The sequence below is a fragment of the Anabas testudineus genome, chromosome 1 (assembly GCF_900324465.2).
Source record: "Anabas testudineus chromosome 1, fAnaTes1.2, whole genome shotgun sequence".
Taxonomy (NCBI): domain Eukaryota; kingdom Metazoa; phylum Chordata; class Actinopteri; order Anabantiformes; family Anabantidae; genus Anabas; species Anabas testudineus.
Window position 1 is genome coordinate 23291313 of NC_046610.1, and position 24096 is coordinate 23315408.

General features: G+C 40.3%; 1 protein-coding gene across 1 annotated transcript; it reads right to left on the bottom strand.

Moving 5' to 3' along the window:
* Nucleotides 1-1610: 1610 nt before the first annotated feature.
* LOC113161407 (FERM and PDZ domain-containing protein 1) lies at nt 1611-18875 on the bottom strand. Its single transcript, XM_026358978.1, has 14 exons — nt 18756-18875; nt 18407-18567; nt 15360-15462; nt 15215-15260; nt 13701-13805; nt 11136-11231; nt 10692-10817; nt 10402-10521; nt 10096-10232; nt 9599-9818; nt 9286-9468; nt 8954-9098; nt 7542-8858; nt 1611-6519 (listed from the first exon to the last, which is right to left on the bottom strand). The coding sequence occupies exons 1-14, from the start codon at nt 18872-18874 to the stop codon at nt 2963-2965; spliced, it is 6435 nt and encodes a 2144-aa protein (XP_026214763.1). The 5' UTR covers nt 18875; the 3' UTR covers nt 1611-2962.
* Between the last annotated feature and the right edge of the window lie 5221 nt (nt 18876-24096).

Below are 24096 nucleotides of genomic sequence, written 5' to 3' on the forward strand. Positions count from 1 at the left end.
TATAATAAATGAATAACACTTTTATTATTTATTTATATACTGTACAATAACGGGCTGCAGAATCACCAGAATCAACACTCTCAGATCACTCCTCTCGAATGTCTGGTACTTTACTAGTGTGATATTTCTTACCACAAACAAGACTGAGGCGAAGTTGTTACTTTAGTAATCCGATGTCACTCCTTAAACATGTCCTATAACAGGGCAACTGAAGAAATGAGACAAATGTTTTAATGATTTACCACAATCTATGCTCGCGCCATCCTGACTGAAGGTTTTCCTTCTGTGAGAAGCTTTGTTCTACTGGCTCAACTTTAGCACTGACTCTATTTATGTCTTTATATCATACACTATATTGATGAATAAAAGAGGAATCCTAAAATCTTGAGATTATTTTTAATGGTGGGAGTCGAGCATTACAAAGCAACAGCAGACATCATCATTCAGTCATTCACAGATAAAATCCCTGATGAAACAACAATGCATTTTATGGCTTTTCAGAGCATGCTGCATGAGCACAGATGATGACCAAAGAAAGATTCTACATGATCTGTTTCCAATTTTAAATTTTCTCAGTTGGATTGGGAATTAAATGCAGGGACTTATATTGTTACAACCAAAGAGAACAAACCAGTAATAAGTTAACAGTGTGTTACAACTGTCACTTTAAATACAAATTGAAAAGCTGCAATATATTGGTGGTGAAATCATTTCCAACAACTTTAATTTGTCCCGTGAACATGCAGGTCGAGAGTGTGTGTCAGTCCTTTTTATTCTAAGAAACATTCCAAATGAAAATGCTGCAATACAACAGCTCACCCACAATAAGGAGCTTTAGCTGGACATCATTTTGTGATATACGTGTTGTGTTTAATGAGCTGAGTTCAGTCTGTCAATCAATGACTGGATCAGTTTGAGTGATTTTCTGTGAGACCCTCACTCTCAATATGTCAATCAAATGCTAAAAAACAATACACATACAGATATCAACATCATCGCATGTATTTTTGCACTGCATGAGATATCTGTACCCATATTCAGTCACTACTATTTATTTTCCATACTAGTAAACCGGGGGTAATAATGCACTTAGTGTAAGGGACAGTGCACTCTAAGCAAAAAGGCCTTCCTGCTGACTGTCCCCAAAGCTCAGACACAAGTGTGCAGGTTTTTAGGATCTTGAAAAGCTTGATCAAAAATGTAAGCATAAGATTCTAAAAATCCTCAACAAACTATATAACATACCATAAAATGCTTGGGAAAACATCACCACATGACTAATCACTGGTTATCTGGAACGCGGTGGGCACATACTGTAGTAAATAGAAAAAAATAGACCAGTAGTTGACAGCCACCATCAATATGTGCTGGAGGTTCAGTGTTTCAGCTGGAGGTGCAGTAAGCAAGTGCTGACAAACAAATGAGAGATAAGTTTGAAAATGTAGTACACTTCCATAACGTACCAAACCACCTGCACAAACTGACAACAAACTGAACAAGGAAAGCACTGTACCGCACCAAAACTATTGTTTAATAAAGTCATATAATGCATATACATAAGCATTCTGCTACTACACTTATAAAATAGCAAACATAGCTTCAGGCTTGATTTGCGTCACTTTTTCAAACCATTTCTCACTTTAGCTTTTGGTTTTGTAAACAGTAACATTCAACAAGCGCTCCTCACTGACAGCCTGGAGAATGTGGAGATACAGTATACACCGGTGCTTTTGTGCGTTTGTGAACCCTTTCCACTTTTCTCTATTTCTGCCTAAATGTCATGTACAACATGATCAGACATTCAGAAATCCAAGACTTATGTAAACAAATGTGACAAACCATGCTATGATTAATTTCTGTATTTTGGAAAATGACCCAATCTTAAATATTTGCATGTGACACATTTAACTGTGATGATCTAAAGATAAAAAAGAATACTTGTTGATGCTTAAGGGGCTAAAAAAGGATCTCCTCTACTTTAGACTGTTTTTAACAAAAAAGGACAAAATTCAATGTTCACTCTGCCTGTCCACAGGAGCTGTTTGTCCAACAAAGGTCGCTCCAAGAGCAACCGGTGTGCTAGTATCCCGGGGTAACATCACGGAAAATAACATAATATTTAGGATTAAATAATTTCCCACAATAAATAAATGAAAGAGTACAAGTGTTTTGTCCTTATCTGTTTAATTGGTTTACTTTATCTAGTTTTCTAGTATTTAGTTTTAGGACTAATAATTATGCAGACATGAAGGGTTCACAAACTTTGAGGGCGCCAGTTTATAAGTATCATTGAACTGCAATGTTTCTTACCAGAAGATCTGAGGAAATTAAGGTGATCAGTTAGAGAAATGTCTATGAATGGATGACTCAAATAGTGATTCACTTTGTGAATTGGATATGAGTGTGTGTGCTTGTGTATGTGTGTATAAGTCCCATTGCTCTCACATCACTACTGCTTTGTCTAAAACTATGTCTGTAAACATTTCAGTAGTTTTTTCTTTCCTAGTCTTTACATTCCTTGCTTGCTCATTATATAAATAAGTCAATAAATTAATTAATACATGAGATAAAATACATTCAAGTACATCAGTTGCTCAATACTGGAATTCAAGCAGGTTCTGCATTTACAGCTTGCACCACTCTATAGACTGGTTGTTGGTTGTGGGCTACAGTACGTGCACAGCATACAGTCAGTTATCACATGAACCTCAACAATCTTTGCCATGTTAGCAGCACACAAGTGCAAACTGGCTCTGATGTTAAGTCTTTTAATGACCATCATCAAGGAGCTCCCAGGTAACCTCACCTGTTTTACTGCTCATTGTTAACACAGAGATTTTACCAGGTCACTCTGCCCACATCTGCAGCAGCAGGGGGCTCAGTGGTGATCTCATTTATCTGAGGTTTACACACCACAGGTAGCCTGAAGGTTATTTTAAAGTCTTCACAGGTTGTGGTCCACTCATAGTGCAGTGAGAGTGCGGAACAGCTGAGTGAGGCAGAAGACAGAGGCGGTGAGGGCGGTGCACTGTTTGGCCAGCAGCTTGGTGCTCAGGTCCTGGCAGCTGTGCTTGCTGCTGGCTCGTTCTGCTGCCAGACAGAAGTCCCTGAATGTACGGGCCACATCTGCCAGGCCTGCAACTGCCTCTGCGTTCCTCCGGTCACACCTGTCGCAACCAGAGAACCATAGGCATATACCGGCCAACTCCACCAGGGTACGGAAACTGTCTGCCAGGGAGTGAAGCATTTCCTCTGGGCTCTGTCCAATCCCCACGACCTTCTGGCAGCCTGACATCAGCCGCCGGGCCTCTATTTGCAGCACCCGCTTGTTCTCTGTAAAGTGGGCAGGGCAGGTGTCCCTTGGGTGGCGTCCTCCATGACCTTCCACAGATCGTTCAGCACCGCTACTTTCTAGAATTGAAAGGAGCTGGTCCACGTCTATGCGGAGTACTTTGAAACCTCCTGGGGGTTCTGGGTAGCGCTGCTGACCTAGCCCACCAATGGTGTCCTTGTGCGTATGAGACAGAAAACAGTCTGAGGTGTCAGACAGCGGTGACAGGAGAGGGCTGAGCTCAGAGGTAGAATATGAGAAAAGCTTGGAGCGTGGGAATGAGGGAGAGTGAGTGGTGGAGGTGGAGAGAAAGGAGGGGACAGGTGGAGAAGTCATGAGAGGAAGAGATGTTCCTGAAGTCGGAGTCACACTGCTGCTCTGTGTGCGGCAAGAGAACTCGTAGATCGTCAGCTCGTCATCAAAGCTGACCCCCCCACTAAAGCAGTTGGTATAGATTGCTGGGCAACCGCAAGCATCTAGTGGAACTTGCATGCCCTCCACAACTGACTCGCATCCAGATGCTATCACAGAACTGCAACCAAACTCAGACTTCAAGGGAGGGGTAGTCTCAACCTCGGCTGCAGCCTTTGTTTGGGATGGATCCTCACAGATTGTAAACACCTTGCAGCCTGAAGAAAGTCTTTTTGACGAGTCTGAATTCTGCTCTGAAGGACTACAAAGACCCATCAAAGGTCTGTCGCTGCTGGTCCGTCTAACTCTCTGTGACTGATTATGAAAGGGCAGTCCTGGCCCATTTAGATTCTGAGTAGTCACCACTATCGGAGGGGGGGCAAGAGATGACTGATTGCTCTTTTTATAACCTGCAATGTCTTCATCTGGAGCTGTGAACATTTTTAATTCTGGAGCATCTTTTATAGGCCCGGGAATGTCTACCGTTAGGTCTGAAATCTCTCTATGGAGGCTTTTCACTATGGAGGCTGGAGGCTCTGTTATTGGTCCTGGTGTGTTCTTTAGAGGTCCAGTGTAGAGAAGCTGAGTTTGCTGTTGAGGTTTGGGCTCAGTCTGAACGGGCAATGGAGAGTGAACTTCCATGACCTCTGACCCTGAACGAAAGCTGTTTTCTAAGGTGGTCTCTACAAAAAATTCCCCATCCACTTCTGATCCTGTAACTGTCGTATCTGAGTCATCTGAATCCACTGATTCGGGAGTTGTGCCCATTTCAAAATCTTTAGTTTGTGTGATGTCATCAACATCTGTAACTTTGACAATGACATTGACATCATCACTAGTGCTGTGCCCCTGCCGACTCTGGGCTGTGTTACACACCCCGCCATGATTGAGGGTTTCATGGGAACGTGATAAATAAAGGGGCAAGTTTTGAATCTTCCCTCGGAGTGTTGAGGCCGACAGTCGGCCCATGATGCTAGGGGAACAGGACTGGAAGAGATAGTGAGTTGGAGAGGACGGCTGTTTGGAGAGATCTTGGACAGCTTTTGTTAAGCCAGGACTAGCGAAAGTACTTTTAGCTTCAACACCTGGCAGTGTGGAATCAACTCTCTGATTTTCTACATTTTCATTTGAACATGAACCGTTTTCGTGTGTAACATCACTTATAAGTCTAGCACCTGAATTAAATGTTGGAGAAGTGACAGTTGTTGCAGCTCCAAGCTTTGCAGTGATTGAATTTATAGTTTGAGTATAATCATATTTAACAGAATGGGTTCTTGTACAAATGTCTGCGTTAGTAAAAGACTCATTTCTGATATTTGACTCATCTTTGCCTGCTGTGGCTGTTAAAGGTGAGTCACCTTTACCTATTGTGGCTGAATTAGCTCTGATTCTATGCTTTGTGGCTAAATTCCATTCATCTTTCTTGTCACTTAAACTAGAATTTAAGGAAATACTCACGTCATCATCCTCAAAGACATTATCCGAATTTGTGCTGTCAGTAATTTCATCACTTGTAGTCAAAGTAGAGCTAACAGCAATAGCTCCTTCATCATTAACACTGCTTGAGACTTCTAAATGTAACAGTGCTTTGTGATTTAGTTTGCAAAGTGGTATATCCTCAAAATTAGATAAAGACATTTTGGTTATGATGCCCATGTTATTGTCGCCCCCTTCTTGGCTTAATGGGATTTCGTCACTTTGGGATTTGTGAAGATCTGTTGTTAGAGGTAGAGGAGATGAAGGTGGAGCAGGTGGTGGTGAGTGTGACACACAGTCTATCTTGTCAGGCACATCTTCAAGCACACGTTCCTCTGCATAGGAGTTTAGCTCTTGGACAATTGGGGGAAATGTTAAAAAGCTATTACTCACTTTTTTATTCATGTCTTTCAAACATGTAGGTGATATCTTTGCTCCTGGCTGCCTTTCATCAACAGTAAGTGGTCTCTTCGAACTGTACCCTCTCATCTCTTCTGTCATCTCTTCTTCTGTGTCTTCCCTTTTAGAGTCCTTGTCAGCAACTTCTGGAATAATCATATGACTAATAAACGGTACTTTCCCAGACACACATGTTGCATCCTCCATCTCTTCCTCCTTGTTCCCATCACCCATCTTTTCCTGTCTCTTCCCCTCCTCTTTTCTATCACCTAGACTTATAGCACTCTCCTTTCCGTCTGGTTCCACCCGGCATCGGACAACGGTGATACTAAGAGGCACAGTCTTTACTAAATCTGTGACTGATTTGGATTCCATTGCATCTGGCTCCATCTCCATTTCTTGCTTCCTGGCCTGAGAGGACACCTGAGGGTCTCTAGTCTGCTTGTGAGACTCAAAACCAGAAGGTACATGACAGCAAGGTTTTGACAGGATGGGTTTTGACTCAAGCTGAGCTGGTTCTCCTTCAGAGTACGTCAGAGAGGAGACAGTAGGGCTGGGATTCTGGGTTTGCGCTGGGGGTTCAGAATCTGAACTGAGCATCTGGGCATCAGAGACTTGTGCAAAAAGAGTTTTATGAAGCTTATTGTAAACCAGTTCCTGCTTTGATTCTGGATCCGGTTCTGGATATGACACTGTAGAGGTGAAATCCGTTTTCATAAAGGAACGTCGCTTACGAGATCTTTGTCTGAGCTGGAACAGTGTTTCTCCGCCTCCTCCTTCCTCTACTCCTTGTTTTTGGTCATCTTCTACTTTTCCATCTTTGCCTCCATCTATGACAGTGACTTTGATGTCACTGAGGCTGAGTGTGCTGAGGAAGTCCAGTTTCATCTCCGTGCAGATATCTAAAAGATATAATAATAATAATAATAACAAAGGCTCAGTCATTAAAAACTATCAAATTGACCTTTTCATATTTTAGGAAAACAACTTCCTCTTGTGTTCTATGGAAATGTACCAGCATAAAATGCACATACAATAGGTAATTTCATCATCAACTCAGTGTGCGATTTAACTTGCCAACTTATTAATAGCAGGTTTTACATAACCATAGGTACAGAGGGTGTAGTTTCTATTTGATGGGTAAGAATATGTTTCTAACTTCACTAGGATTTTTTAACTAAAATGTTAACACACTAAACAATGTTTTTAACTGTCCAGCTCCCTAGGTTCTCAATTCTTAAGTAAAACACAATGAAGATGTCATTGATGAACAGCTTGTTTCTTGTCATCATAGACTGAACTGCCTAGAATAATTGTTCCAGACCTGTGTGTCATTACGGATTACTGTTTATACAAAAAGTTTCAATCTCATTGGTCGTACTAAATGTATTCTCCTATAACATATCATCATCACTACATTCAAATGGGGATGGCTTTTGACCAAGACAATGGAGAATGTTTTAGGATATGTATACACCACTTTGAGACATCAAATCATAACATGAAACTATCTGGAAAGCCTAGAGGAAATGTGTCTTCAGTGGAACTGCTAACACTTATACACACATACAGGTATTACATTTAATCTAAGAGCAAACTGTGAGCTACAACTTAACTTACTTAAGGTGTGAAAAGTACAATATTTGGGTCTTAAATGTTGAGTGACCATAAAATAAGTACTGCACTTAAATACAACACTTGTACATATTTATTGTTTCTAGTTCACTAAACTCTATAGTATGCTACACTATAGTGTGGGTCCTGGCAGTTATTTCACTGTGCTCTGTCATCCAAAGCTTTTATTTTGAAAGTGTTACTTCAGCCACTAGATGGCAGTAAAACCAGAATTAACAGCCTGTGTATTTATCACTCAAACAGCCTTAAAAATGACAATTGATGAGCCTGACAATGAAAACTAATTCACCTCTTGGTACAGTCCCTGACGTTGGGTCTTCAGGTGAGGTGAAACCATCTCTGGCGTCAAAGAACTCATCGTCAGAGCTGCTGTCTCCAAAGCCAGGTGGTGGCTGGAGGATGGGGGCTGTCTCAAGAGCTTCATCTAACTCCCCTTCGTTCCCATCATCTCCCTCATTATGATACGGTGGTTGGGGAAGGCTGCGAGCACTGTCAGGGGTGATGTTGGAGCACAATTTATAGTAGCAGCGTGCGTCGCTCTGGTCGAAGTTAAACACAAACTCCATGTGGGAGGAGGGGGAGGATGGGGAGAGGGATAATGGATGCTCTTTAAAACCACCCTCAGTGGTTACACTTCCTCCTTCACCTGCTCTTCTCACAGACTCATCCATTTGTTTTAACAACATCTTTCTCCTTCTCCTCAACTCGTCTTCCTCATTTTCATCATCCTCGCTGGCTTCTGGAGGACTCGGCAGGAAGTCAACAAGGCGGGAGAGCTCAGCGAAACAGAGGGAACTGTTTTCAGAACAGGGGTTTCCAGAACATTTCTGGCTTGGAGTAGTGGGGTCAGTTGCAAGGATGTGTGGATCTGCTTTGTCGCCTGATTTTCTGAAGCCACCTCCTCCCCTGCTGTGAGCTGTGAAGTTAAAGAGAGGGTGAGAGTGAGCTGGTGGAGGTCCAAGGAGGTGAGGCTGAACATGCTTTTGAGCATAAGGATGAAGCTGAACAGGTGAGTGGGTGTTCAGATGAGTTTGTGAGAGGGAACTGAGATGGATGGAGGAAGAGGAACATGTTAATAAATCATCTTCCTCCAGAGCATCGAGAGAGTCACTGGAGGGACTGGTGAGGACATGAGAGTCAATGTCACAGGAATCTGATGCTTCTGATACAGATGGCTGCTCCTCTGCTGCTCGCCCCTCCTCTACACTTCCAATCTTCCTTTCTTGTCCCACATATTCCCCTTGTGCTCCAGAGTTATTGTCTGTTACATCACTTTGAATTTGCTCACCATCGTGTGCGTGTGTCTCCTCCTTGTGCTCTGTGTCTTTTTTCTTGCCCTCCTTGTTCTTATCTAGCAGAGACCTTTCTTTTTCTGTGTCAGCATCTTTTTCTTCTTTATGTGTTTTGTCCTCGCAAGGTTTGTCTCCCTTTTCTTTAATTTCTTTGCTTCTCCTTCTATCTCTGATCTTTCTTTTTCTTCCCTCTGGATCTGATGAAGTTCTGACACGAGAGCAGGGCTTCTCATTGTTAGACACCATGCTGACCAGTGGTTCCATGTCCAGGTCTGAGGAATCGTCTGAGTCACTGCCACATCGGGACACGTAACCTTTAAACATACATGAAAACAAACACCACAATTTGAAACCAACTTATGGCTGTATTGCTCTATAGTACATTGCAATATATGTGCATTTTTTATACCTTCCTCAGCAGAGACTCTGTGCTTCTTGGAGTCATCTATCCAGGGAAAGACACTGAGGTTGGAGTCAACAAAAACTCTACAGTACCCCGCTATTAGGCAAGACATATCTTTGGCAGCTACTGACTCCAATAGTAATGTGATGGGCTGTGTGCGAGAAAGAGGAGACAAGATGAAACGAGATGAGACAAGGAAAGACGGGGGTCTGGTTTTAACAGGGGAAAAAACTCAATTAATAGAGATTAAAAGTACTGTAGCTAACGCAACAGGGTTCTAATATTGATGAAAAAGTAGCTCTTTTTATGCTGAAGTCTGTGTGTATTCCTGGTCTTACTTTAATATCCTGCAGGTATATTTTAACCAGGCTGACTTTCTCAGATTCAGGCAGCAGCTCTATTCGCGTGATGCTCGTGAACTCTGTAAGAGTGGACAGGATGCTCAGCTTGTGGTTGACTACCTGGCTCACCCCATAGCGTGCCCCCACCAACAGTGTCACCATTGACTCCCTGTCCTGGAGCTGAAGGTGGGGGAGCAGAGCAAGGGTGGTTGACCAGAAGGGAGATTAAAAGAAAGATAAAGTTAGAATGGTAAATTAATTCAATCAAATCTCTAAAGAAAGATTAGTACAACACTGTTCAAAATCCTACCATCATGGTGGCACTAAAGGATTTCCCTCCAAATGACTTGAGGTCGCCCAGCTCCTCCAGATAGTTAATCCGTGCCTGATCAACTGACAGGCCCTTCTGTTTAGGATCGTGTTGCGACTGGCTCTTCTTCATGTGGAAGCCAATGGCCTTCATCAGATCTTTCTCTCGCATGTTTCTCAACAAGGTGGATGAAACAAAATTCTCTATACCCCATGTCTTCCTGGAGCAAATACAGGGACACAGACTGAGAGGATCTGTTTGTATACAGTGCCAGAGTGTTAGAGAGCGTCTCTTTTGCTAGCCCTTTTTCTCCCCCCTTGGCCTTCTTTTCTCTTATTTAATTTACCTGAAACTGATTTTAAAACATGAAATGATGCTCAAACTAGCAAACTAGGACCCATATTGCTTTGAGGTCATAATGAGGAATAAATCTTATTTTAATTTTACTTTTATATAGGGCCTGTTACTATCATTTCAAATGTGTGTGTATGCCTCACGTGATTGTCTTCAGGTTGGTCTTTGGTGATTGTCCACAGCTTGCCAATCTCTCCTGAATGTGCAGGGCAGCAAGTCGCAATGCAGTGTTACACCTCATCTCTACTGCAAAGCGCTCCTGCAGCACATCATTCACACCCTAACACAAACACAGTAGACAACAAGTTATTCAATTAGAAGTTATAACAGGGAAGCATCTGACTTTTGTTTCACCACTATTCTATCTTAAAGAATAGAAGTAGTTCATAAACTGATTAACTGCAGACTGATGCTTCTCCAAGGATCAGCACTTAATCAGTGCACTGTACCTGTAAGTAAAGATATTCAAAGGCAGCAGGGTCTTCTTGAAGTAAACTTTGGAGGTTTTTGGGTAAAAAGCAAACACGGAACAGACACCTGTAATCGTAGGCCTCTTTCTTCTGGACCACCTGGAGACACACACATTCACACTGTGCTTAAATGTACTGCATATATTTAAATGCTGGTAAAAGCCTTATTACTGTCAAAGATTAAAGCCATTTTCCGAGCAGGGCTTTGGTGTAGAAATATATGACTTATTTGGAGAGTGATCTAAAAATAACTATCAGTGTATGTGTACCTGCAGTATCTTCTCCTCATCGTGTAGCAGCAATAGTTTGCTGATGCTGTGCTGCTGCTCCAGCACCAGGGAGAAATGTTCTATCCGGTTCAGAGAAAGCTTTTCCATCAGTGTCATCACAATGTCCTGTTAAGCAAAGAAAATTACATATTGATAGATAATATTTTATAACAACAGGAAACATTATTAACTAAGCTGAGATTTAGAGGGAAAGTTTGAGTATTCTGCAAAATCAGCTCAGAGTATAAACTGAACCCTATTTTAGCTAAGTTACATTGATACAGTATATTTAAATATGAAGATTGCTGCAGGCTTGACGCTACATCATTTATCCAATACACTTAGAGCTACTGAGCATGCATTTCACTTTCTGGAGCACATTGTGACCAACAAAAGCAAAGTTAGGAAATGGATGTGAGTTGAGTAGACTGCTTTAAGTTTTACCTTTACTGTGGTGCAGGGCTCAAATTTGAAGGCCTTGGTCTGCCCGTTCTCCAGATAAACCTTCAGAACATTAGGCAGAAAGAGAAGCGAGTTGCCCTGCAAATCACACAAAGTTCAGGGGTCAAAACAAAAAGAAAAAAAATGATGATGACAGAGGGAAATGTGAAAATCATATAATCTTCTAATTCAAGAGGAGGGTTAGTAGCAGCCTGAGAGAGAGGCACAAAACAGAACTGTAGGTTTAGTTTTTACCACTAAATATTCTTTATATATTATAAAATATTTGCAGACAGAAAGAAAGAAAGACAGAAAGAAAGAAAGAAAAGACAATAGAAAAAAACAGGTCTAATTTTCAGAACTTTTCTCACGGCACATTTCTTCACATCATATCCTCTGGCCTGTTTCTGTCTGCCTGGCCTTGTACAGTTTGGTGATTCATCTTTCCCAGCCTTATCCCTGTTCTTGTATGATAGTAGAAAGTGTTTTTCTGTATTGATGTTGTAGTACTGTATAATGCAACATTGATGTCTGTATGTTCTGAAGTTCAAGTGAAGAGCTTTCAAGTTTTAGACAAGCCTTTCCTTATCACATCTCATCTTCCATTTCTCTTTTTTTCTCTCTTTTAACAACAGCTAACACACCTTCCCATCTCCACCATGTTCCTCTCTGTCTCTTCTTCTCTCTGTACCTCTCTCGTCCTAATCTGATGCTTATTGTCCTGTAATCACAGACATTAGGACTACGGGTTGAGGCAGATATCGATCTGTTTTCTGTGTGATTAGTAATGGCCACTTCAGCCTCTGCGGTTTCCCTCATCCAGCTAATTTCACATCCGCTGGCAGAATGGAAACTATGATCACCAACAGCCAGACTTAGATAAAAAAAAAAAGAAAAAAAAAAGAAAAGAAAAACAGCATTGAGCTTTGAATAACATACAACTGGTTATAAACCATCACTTCTCATCGAATTCAAAGTGTATCAAAATTAATATTTACAGTTTTCCATACATCCATTATCCTAACCACTTTTCCTCTTAAGAACCACAGGAGTTCTTTAGCCAGGGTACACCACGGAGAAGATTTGAAGTTGGGGTTTAAATTTGGTGCTTTTCTCTTGCTAACTTTGCAAGAAAAGCCTGTAAGTGCGAGTTGCCCTGCAAATCACACAAAGATATAAAGACAAACGTAATTATTTTAATTTACTCTGATTTCTCCAGAATTATATAGTAAATATTTTGTCAATTGTTTATTAATTCAATTGCAGGCAATACTGGTATTGTCTGCAAGACATACAGGTAATGGCTGAATTACTTTATGGTTTTTTATAAGCCCATACAGGCTGGGCGAGGCTGAAAAATAATGAAAAACATGGAAACAAAAAGTGATATGTACCTCACATCTCAAAGCTCACATATCAGATTGGTGCTGATTCCACTAACAATCTAGCTAGTTGGTTCTCTGTTGGATGTAGAGTCTGTGCAGTCTTTAAAGAATCTTAATGGATCCCTCTCAAGAAAACCTGCCCCATAATTTCAAATGCTGAAGGTACCAAACTTTTATTGCTTTCTCAAGCAAACTTGACAAAAAGCTACAAATGTTTCTTTCCCCAGGAGAGAAAAAATAACAAGAGCCCATAAAGCACTATTTGTGCAATGCTAATTGATGGTTGTACCTTGTACTGACAGCTGTACATTGATGGAGAACATGATGGAGCATTTATCCCAAAATGAATGCAATTAATTGTGAGCGAGTCATATTACTGTATGGAAAACCTCAAAGGTGTGACACTTCCATGGTTGGTAATTAATAAGATGCATCTTGGTGCGCACTATGGTAGATGTTAGCTCCTAAGGTCACGGCACTTGACCAGTAAATACTCCTCGCCACCCAGTCAGTCCTTATCTAATTTGCAACTTGTCCATTCTTTCTGTTTTGGTGAGCTGAGTTATAGTCTAAACTACATATGTGTGTTATTAGTAATTCAGGACTGACATTTTTTCCTTATCAATACAGAGTGTAAAAACTCTTTTTACTGTATAAACAGTAAACTGTATAGTGAAGAGTGTAATAGTCAAACTTATAAATCATTTAATTTTTCTTAATCAGATTATGTTACTAGATATCAACAGGATAAAAGCCTAATGCCAGAGAGAATGTTTCTGGAATGACAAAAACTCCACAGTCCATTGTTTATTGCTGCTGTCTGAACACGTTTTTCTCTCTAGATCAAACGAATGCAGCTGTTTGGCAGAATCATCCAACTGACACCTGATCTTTATTGCATAAGTAACTAACTGCATCTGTTTAATACTTGTAGTGGAGTATATTGCCAATAACTAAAAGGAAAAAAAAAAAAAAAAAAAAACAGCAACAGAGACTTTGGAGTCTCTGACTCTGCTGTCAGTGAGTTCACTGTGGATGATGTGTTTTGCATGTCAAGGAGTACTCACTGGTTTGTCATGTGACAACTACTCCCATGGATTACAGTAGGAACTAACAATTGTCAAGACACGACCAAACAGTTGGCATTAAGCTAACATTGAAGGAGAGGTAGAGGATCTTTCACCTGAGAATGTCCATTGACTTCCACCTCCTCAGCAAAGTGAACTTTCACAGGGTTGGACCTGAGCTTGGCCCTCTTCTCTGGTGTAATGAATGATGACTTTGGGCCCTGGAAGGAGTTAAAATCAGTAAATCATTTTTTTTAAACCAGGACTCATTGTAGTGTAGGTGCATTTGAATAAAGAGCTTTACTGTAGAAAAATGAAAAAATACAGTTTAAATTATTTTGATAGAACAATACTATGTCATGGGACTTGGTTGTTTTGTTAAATATAGCCGCTCCTCATCTCATGTTACTACTAAAGATAAACTAGTATATAAAGTGCAGTGTGCAGAACTAAATAAATAATACTGACTTCAAATACATTATCTTAATGCAATGCCTTATGTTTACGTTAGGATTTCATTATTTAACTAATGGAAGCATTTAGCTTCTAATTTTAGCAAATACTGTATCACTACAGGCACTGCCAGGTACCACTCGGAGACTGGATAGCATCAAATATTGCAGAAAGGCAGAAACTGTAATCACAGACATAAAGCAAGACAAATGATTGTGATAAATGTGTGTACATACAGTCTTTAAAAGGCTTTAATAGAGTAACAGCAATTCTATCTCATTGTTTATACAACACAACCATCCAAATACATTTGGGCCTTTCCCAGTTCTATCAAGGCATTTACTTTGAGGATATACCCATTATGCATTCTTATTCATCTGAAGTACACATCGTAAAAAAGATAGCATATTGTTGCCTTCAATACGGTGGGAATAGTCCTCCCATGCTTATACTGCTCTGATTATAATATTAGTCATGATCACTTAGGTTTAGGTGAGAACTGTTTTGTTGCCGTCAACACACATAGCAGAGATGAATATTTTCACTGGGAAATGCTAATGGTTCCTTAAAGCTCAGTAATGATTTCTTGGAGGAGGTGTGAGCTATGAATCAGATGCTGAATGAGCTTCCATCAGCAGAACTGCTCAGAGGAATCACTGAAGAGCCGACATTTATTCACTGATCTGTGCCCTGTCAGTGCAAACACATACGTCAACTTTGCGGATAACGATTGAGGCAGAGGACCTACGCAAACACGTACACAATAATTACACACACACACACATAAATTGAGCAGTCCGAGTCTGTGGGGGGAGTATCAGAGGTGTAACATATCGTCAATATTAACACCACTGATGTAGTGGTGGGACCTTGGTGACAGGAATGTTGCTACTGATGATGCTCCAAGCCTCATTGACATGCTGATTAATGTGTTTGTTGACAATCCTGTGTGTATATGAACATTACATGTAGAGTATGTGCTCATGTGTGCAACTACATGTTCTGTAGATACTTGTGTGTGTGTGTTTACAACGTGATGAAAACAGGAAACAAGAAAATGCATTAAGTTAATCTAAAGTGCTGCTGGAAGAGAACCAACCATTATCCAATCAAGTGTCCATCAGTGTAACTTGTTGTGTATGTGTGTTTCTGTGAAGTGTGTTTTATGTAGACTCACGTGCATTATTCTGAGAACTGTCATTGTCAACGTATCTTGACACTCCCTGCAAGAAGTGGAAGATAATTTGCATGACTTACAGTACAGCATGTACCAAATGCATGCATGTGTTTGTCTGTTTGTCAATGCAGCTGTCTGTGCAGACCTGATTATTTCAGCAGCTTGCTCTGGGGTCAGGTCATCGGCAGAGACGTTATTGATCTTCACAAGCTGGTCGCCAGGGACAAGCCGACCATCTGCAGGACCACCTGCACACACAAAATGTCCTTGTGTTGTCATGCCTGAGGGCATTCAATTGGCCTGTATTCATACTGCAACTGGGGTTGATGACAGGCAGTAGCTTCTATTCTAGTCATCACCCTTTCATCTCACACTGATGCATAATTTTCAGACTGCTCTGCAAACCTGATCGTCACAAAGCAGAAAGACCAGAAATCCAATTATTGTACATTAAATAGTAGTAAAATATCAAGCAACTATGTATTCATCTATTAGCATTTCCTGTTCCTTAACTCAGGTTTTAAGTATGTGGAAATTAAGTTTTTCCCCTAAAAACACTTTAAAAGCACATAATTTTTAAAACTGCTTATAGAAAAATACTAGATCTTTAAATATATAAAAATAAAATATAAATAATACACATATTTTAAGGTTCACTAAGGTGCCTCCCACTTTATCATGACAATCATCAAATAACAACAGTTAAATATACAATGAGTCAACTCCCTAACACAAAATTATTACTTAAGATAGACAGATGCAGGTGACGCTGATGAGTCTGAAGATGCTCTTAAAGAAAGGATTCACATTTCACTGAAAAGATGCTGCAGCATGTGCCAGAGACATAGAGGGGAAAAATTGAGCCAAGGCTCGGTGGGCCCACTGGAGCCATGAGCAACAGTGTGTGTGTGAGTGTGAGTGAGTGTGTGTGAGTGAGTGAGAGAGAGAGTTAAGGACGAGCAGAAGCAGATGGTGACAGAGCAGACTTGAGCCAGACAGAGGAACAGGAGGTAATCTACCCTCGGACCTCAGGGGTATTCGGATCCTTGTGGCTCTGTAGCGCTGCCACAAACTGCACTTCAGACTGCATATATGAACAGAATATAACTTACATTTGAACTCTATGACTTTTAACTCTATGAATCTTTTTATATACTTTTGTATAAACATGTTAAACAGTTTTAAATTCAGATTTCCAATCTGCTTTACAGTTAAAAAAAGTACACTAATAGAAACTTACTGCCATTAGCCAAATTCAAATTGTAAATAACCCATAATAAAAAAAATGACTTCTTGCTTTTTTGAAAATGTTTTCACTTTCATATGTAACACAAGATGGCAGCAAAAAAATAAACTCAGAAGTCTAAAGAAACATTTTGTCTGCCAATTTAAAGAAAGGTGTAATCAAATTTATTGGGAGATCCTTCATCATGCAGCAAGATATTGACCTAAAACGCACTGCCAAAACAACAAAGCAGTGGAAGGTTTTATACTGGACAAGTCAGTCTCCATCCTTAGACCCTATAGAGCTTACATAAAAAAATGGGTGGGTTGAAACTAAAGATGCCATCTTCTAAGTTGTGTATAAGAACCAGATGTAGACACCTGGAAAAAAAAGCTGAAATGTTGATCTTAAGTGTATGAAGTTGAATGGTTAAAAGATTAAATCAAAAACCCTTGTTTACAGAGCACTTGTTTTAATCACGTTTCTGGAACTTGATTTACTGTAACCTGGAATAGAACACAGACAATTAAAATATAAACATTTGCTCATTTGAAAAAAATATATGGTGTTACAATAAATAAATAAAAAACAGATTTCAAAGCAATTCTCCAGCTATATGCATCTTCCACCTCCTTTGTTAAGGCCACAATAACACTCCTAACCCCAGGTTTACCCTTCCGTTGCGTAACAGAAAGCACATTAAGCATTTGATTGGAAGAGGTTCTCGGAGACATGCACAGCCTGGGAGGCAGGATGTGCTGCCTGAGGGCCTTAATTAAGAGCAGAATGTGTTTGTCTTGCTTTGTCTTCTCTCTATAGTAAATATACCTTACTACACAGATCATGCACACAAAACATCAGTGCCACAGTATGTTTTCTCAGCAGTTTTGTTTGCATGTATGCAGTATCAGCCTTCCTCACAGGTTCCACTTTTTACTGTTTGTTTTGAGCACTGGCCAGAGGCCTGCAGAGGTCTGGCACAGCTCTGCTATTGAATTTGCTGAAGAGACAAACTAAGAGCTCTATGCTTGGGACAACAGGGAGAATCAAACAAAAATGTTCCGGTGCAGTAAGAAGTAAATATATTTGATTTAAGCAGGGTGTACAGGATGTGTGCCTTAGATTTCATACAGGACAGCTCTAAGATTGAGTTTCTTTCAGTAGCAAGGACAGTAATGTAATTAAGAGGGTTGAATAAAAACTGAAATTGATTAAATTATTGTCAAACCAAATTCTATTTGTTTAATTTATTAAATTAGATTAAATGACAACTACTTTTGTCACTGTCCTACACTATGTTCATATACTGTATGTCCTACATGTTTGCTAATATACTGTAGCTCCACGTCATTACAACATACACTATCTCAACTGCCTTCGTGTTGACTGTTGATCAAGGATTTACAGGTAACTCCTTACGCCGTCCAGTATGTACATTTCTACTGCAGGGTGGCTATGGACAGACCTCTGCTGCTACTCTCCCCTTATTTATGCAAACAGGCTATTCAGGGTAGCCCTCTTAGGTGAGCAACTAAAGAGTGTTGGGCAAGGAGAACTGACAAAGCAGGCCAAGACACTGCAGACATTGGCAATGGAAACTCTTGGCATCCTATGTGCCAAGAGCTAGTCGGAGGTGGGGGGTGTCTGAGCTGGTGTCGCGAAGATGACGCATAGCACCCTCTCGCCTAAACTTGCAGCGTCAGCCAAGAAACCAAACTCCCTCATACTGAGTAGTACTGCAATCCTTCTGCTCATGGGTTAGCCACATTGAGAATGCTCCATTTAGTTTTAAAGTAGGAGCATTACATATCTGTATACATGAGAAGATCAACACATCAACACAACAATGCGCATGTTTTCATTTAAGTTCAGTGATCAGCTTCATATCTCTTCTGTTAGGGCAAAGACAAGCAGATGAAGGATGGACTTCTTACATCTACATTTACACACTACACATCTTGCCATACCTGGGGTGACCTCTTGCACCAGGACGGGGATCTGACAGGACAGAGTAAGGCCGTGAGAGTTGAGGTTTGGGTCGTGTTGGATCTGAACGTTGAAACGGAAGGGATAATTCCTCTGATCAGAGCCACTAGACTCTGTCTTCCCATCACCTGTACTGCGGTCTCTGTGTGAGCAAGTAGCGAAAACATTAAAACAGAAAATCTGAATTGAAATCATCCAATATTTTCAAAGCATCTATTTGTGTGAACATGAACTTCAGATTTTCACAAAGGCCTCAAGTCACCTTTACAGGTTGCATCAAATAAAGAATCCAAGTAAAAAATTGAAATAAGACAAAAAACAGACGTTTACCTGCTCAGAGAGTGGGACCTGCTGCCTATGTCTCTGGACCGTCTGAGCCATCGTCCCACCACCTGCTCCACCCGGCTGGTCTTGCGGGATGGGGAGCGGCTCCTGTCCTGCACCTCCATTTACCTGGCAGGAGGAAAAGGACAAAGGAGTTATATACAGTGTAACTGGTTAAATGGCTCCATATATAGAACAATGGGCAATGTAATCAAATGTTATGTGTGAAAATCCAACCAGGAGCCAACCATAAGCTAATCAAACTTAAGCTAATCCAACTACATTAGATAACTGCAATCGGAACACAACATATCATTTAAAGAAAGTGGAAATCACAACACTTAAAAGGAACAACAAATACACTCTCTCTCTCTATTTCTCTGCCACAGACATTCACATAAACACACTCACTAGGCTTGGAAGTGGGACTTCTATTATCCATGGGCTGAAGCCAATAATGATGTCACTTGTGGCTTCATGCAGGCCTAATAGGCTCTTATCCCAAGTTATGACCAACTGCTTGCATTTTGTGCTCAAGCCTCAATAAACATTGATATCAGTAGCTAATTTCCAATAATGATGGTGTCTCCTTTAAATGGGTCCCTATTGGGTTTGCCCTGAGGCAGGTGGTCATCATAAATGATTGTTGACAGGCCGTAGTGGTTGGTGAGATGGATGTAATGGACACGGGTTGCTTCTGGTGTCACTGAGGTTTACTCAGGCTAATGCATGAGTCTACAGTAGTGGGTTAATGGGTCCTTGTGGAACCTTGTAATATTTTAGGTAATACCATCTCATCTTACATACACATGGAGACTCATAACTGTCTACAGACTGGTCATGATGCAATCAAGTGTAACTACATTAAGAGGAGGTTATACATAGGTAATACTGATCTTGTCCCTCATCTTTCACAATAATTGCCTTAAAATGGTATCACCTCATAAATACTGCAGACAAAAAAGGAAATTATTGCTGCAACCACTAACACTTTCAGTATAAAGTAATATGTGAGCATATGAATACTAAGTCAAAATGAAAAGCTGGAAAAACAAGAATTTATCAACTACAAAAATAAAATAGTACCAATAAAAACACCCAATATATACAATTGGGTACACACACACACACACACACACACACACACACACACACACACACACACACACACACACACACACACACACACACACACACACACACACAGTATATGTGTTACTTAATATCCCTAAACATCATCAAAGGCTGACTTAGAAGTGGAGCATGACATAGAAAACGATGAGCATTCAGCAAGAATCGATCACTTTATGATGAATGATCCATGGAAAAAAATAAAACTGAGTGAATGAACAAAAAAACTACTGAATGAATGATTCATATATCTGCATTATTATCATCATATTTATTTTAGTAATACATTAATGACACTGTGGGGTGGATGGAAAAGTTCACAAATTAAACAGAAGATCACATATGAATGCTAAACATGTCATTAGCAAATGAACGAATGAAAGCATGAATTCATAAATAGGTGCATAAATGAGACAGAGCACCCCAACCACCTCCAACCACAAGGAGAAAAGTGCAGGGTAAAAAAGGCGATAAGCACAGGCATAGATGAACCTATGAACACATTTATGGATTGCTAGATGGAATGAATGAGTGAAGTGGTCTCGGAGGAGGTGGGGGTGTTGTGAGCAGCTGCAGGAAGGAATCTCCCCCAGACGGATGTTGCTGATGATGAGCATTAGCACCATCCATTAGAGGAAACAAGAGGATGGGGAGGGAGTGACGAGAAGAGATGTTGGAACAAAGAAAATTAAGGTGTCCAGTCCATCATCAGGTACAGGGTGATGTGACAAGTGCAGCAAAGGACAGAAAACTAAAAAGTGTGATGGGTGCTGAAGAGTGGAGATTAGCTTAGTGATGAAAGAGGCGAGTGACACAGCCAGACAACAATGTCTCCTGAGGGATCCTGGGAAGTCGTAAGCACATTATCCACCCATCTGTCTGTGAATACTCCTCTCTGCTTTGCTTCCTTTTCATCCTATCTGCCCCCCCGCTTCTCGCTCTTCCATATCTCACTCTTCCTGTTTGCTTCGCTCGCAGTATCTCACTTCTCAGGTTACCAAGACACAATGCAGAAGTGTACTTGGGCTTGTTGGGGTCAGAATAATCCAACTATCTCACCAGGATGGTGATCTCACAAGAGAAATGGACACAAACATAAATTTAAAGAATCGTCCTACCTCAAAGCTCTACACTCGTGGATTTCCAGGGAAGTAACTTGCTTTGAAAACTGGATTACAGCCAAATGTCTGTGCATCTCAAATGTCAAACACAGGGACAAAAACCTTCATACAAATCTAATCCCTTCTAATCCTATAAACATGTTTGCCTTCCTACTGTAAGTGGCTTTGATTGACCATTCCAATGAAGCACAAGCCAAGCAGTCTGATGAAATCCTCTCTGCTAAAACTGTGTTGAACATACTGTAGCAATTCCTGCAATCAAGACATGAAATATCAGCACGTCTTTTTTTAAATGTGTAACATTAGAGGCTGCTGGGAATATTATATTTTACTCCCCCCACCACACATCTGATTTGTTAACTGTTCAGAAATATTCTTGCATCCACTGCAGAATCGTGCAATACGTGTTTCTTAGAATGGAAAGATGGAAGCTTTAAGCATTTGCTACTCTAATACATCTACTTTCTAACACACAGTCCGGTGGTGGGCACAGGTTGCGTTTTAAATTAAGAGCCAGTATTGTGATATTTATTGTATTGCCAGATCCTTGTGCTGTGCCAACAAACAAAGGGATGCATTTCCACATTTCAGTAGGAACATTCACCCTACCTCAAATGCAAAGTTACAAGTTACACCAACTTTCTGAAGACTCACATCTTTTAAAACTTTTTTTTACAGACTTAAGCTACAGTCTGAAAGTCACATTTATTATGTGTGACAGATTACCTGAGCTGTGTGTAGGAAATATCCACTGCATGTTTTGCTAATAGTTTAGTGCTAAGTGCTGCTGTTGCTGGTTAAATGTCAAACAGTAGGTCAGATCAGCTGCTGCTAAATTATGTTAATTCAGAGATTTCAGGAATGTGTTGTTGTCAGACTTCAACACAACCAACGAGGTATCACTCTGTAACACCTCTGAACAATGTGTGTCTGTAGTTCTACAAACTTTCAACAGAGTGAGACATCTCTTGTCTCTCTCTCATCTCCCAGCGTTGTCCAGACCTTTATAAAATAAAATGTGTCAGTAGTCTGTCAAATACCATACAATCAATATATTTATCTTCTTCTGCTATGTATAAGTTCACAGTATAGCAGTACTATACATTAGGCACAAATTAGCAACATGAAACTTAAACATGTACTGGCAGGTAACTGAACAGGTGACCTGGATGTTGGTACTGACAGGAACAACACAGGGTCAATCTGAGAACCTCACTGAAGTCTACTGGAACAGCAATTAAATGAAATACTACAGTATGTGAACATACTGAAAGTGAAACAGCTTCTCTTTGCAAATGAAGAATGCATAGTCCTGTTCAGGACAAATGTCATTTTATTTCTTGTTGCCTCCTCTTTATATGAATGTTTTACTGCCATTATTCACCATGCAGTCCCTTGCTTGTGTGTGGCTGTGCATCTCCTTCTATTGAAGTATAATTTAACTCTTGGATTCAAACAGATTTTTCAGATTTTAGTTTCTTTCTGTGTGTCTGACACAAATATAAAAATGGACCTGCTGTACTGTAAAATTGCTGCAGAAGACAAAGTCTTTTTCCTTGAATACTGAGACTGTGGCTGGGCAGTGTAACAAAAGAAACACAAACATTCACAAATATATTTATGGAGCTGCAGCACCACTCCACTGCCCGCACTAATGCTCTTTTTCTTTTACAACAGTCATTCATTTACTTTGTCATCTGTTCTCTCTCTATCCATACTATTGTATTTCCATTTCACACGTTTATATAATCTTTTATATGTGGTTATGTTATGTGTTATTATTGGTTATTTCTATTAGTATGCAGCTAAAGCTCAATGTTCATAGTGTGATGACAATACCAGCGTAAGTTTAGCATTTAATGCATTTTATTTTCAGCCAGAGAAGCTAATTGAAGCAGAATTAGTGTAAAGATTTAATTGTTACATTTACATTGGTCAAAACATGATGATGATGCTTTAAAATATTTTACCAAAATCGTACTGGTCTGCACGTGAGGTTTCATACCACATTCTTCTGTATAAAATTCCTGTGCTTTGAATACTGCAATCTAATCCAAACATCCTCTCTATGACATTTGTGTGGTTTAAACTTGTCTTCTTGCCGTCGACAGTGAATGTAATCCTAGCAGTTATATCTATTAGACAGAGCTACAGTAATTAGTTGTATATACGCACATTTATTGGAAACAGGGTTACGCGTAGCATATGCTGAAACATGCATTACTAACAACTTGACACACAACTTCGACATAATGTTCTGAATGCACAAACACAGACACTAACACTAACACACAGAGCAGGCAAATGGGATTACATAGTGTGTCTGCAGGCTGTGACAGGGAGTTTGTGCGTCACTCCTGCTGAGCCAGATTAGAATGAGCTTCACCTCAACCTCACAGCTCTGTTTAACAGACTGGCTGAAACTATAACACAGACACTAGTTCATTACTCATGTCCTCTCACTGTCTCTCCGTCTGTCTCTGTCACAACATTTGTATTAGGGCTTTAGAAAGAAACACATATGCATACACACAGACACACAAACACATACCTGCTCTTTACCCTGCGCATCAGGGCTCCATGAAGGCGCCAGTTACAGTCCTGTTTCGTTTTTGGTTCATCCATCGTTGTGCTGAAGAGCACCAGGGTGACTTGTCTTCATCTCCTGAGGACAAACGCAAGAATTTAGGTATGCCACTGTGTACTTGAGATTGCTTTGGTCTGAATCAAAGAGTCAAAATTGTTGAACCAATGTCAAGTACTTACAAAGGCACCGACCAACAGCCAGGCAGAAAGACAGGTGCGTGAGTTTCAGTATTTGTATTCTACTATCAGTGACTCAACATCACAAATGATTTTCATCTGAAAGGATGGGAAATCTATGATGAACAAAGTGAACACTGAAGGAAAGCCTTCCTCTTCATTAATATGCACTAATCTAACAACTCAGTAATCATCATCAAGCAAAGACAAGAACAGTCCAAACTGTGAAAAAAGATCCATAGTCCCCACCCGAGAGTTTGACACACAGATACAGATGATAGGAGAGAGGAAAGTTGGAAAAGAGGTACAGGGCGGGAAATGAAGGATGGAGG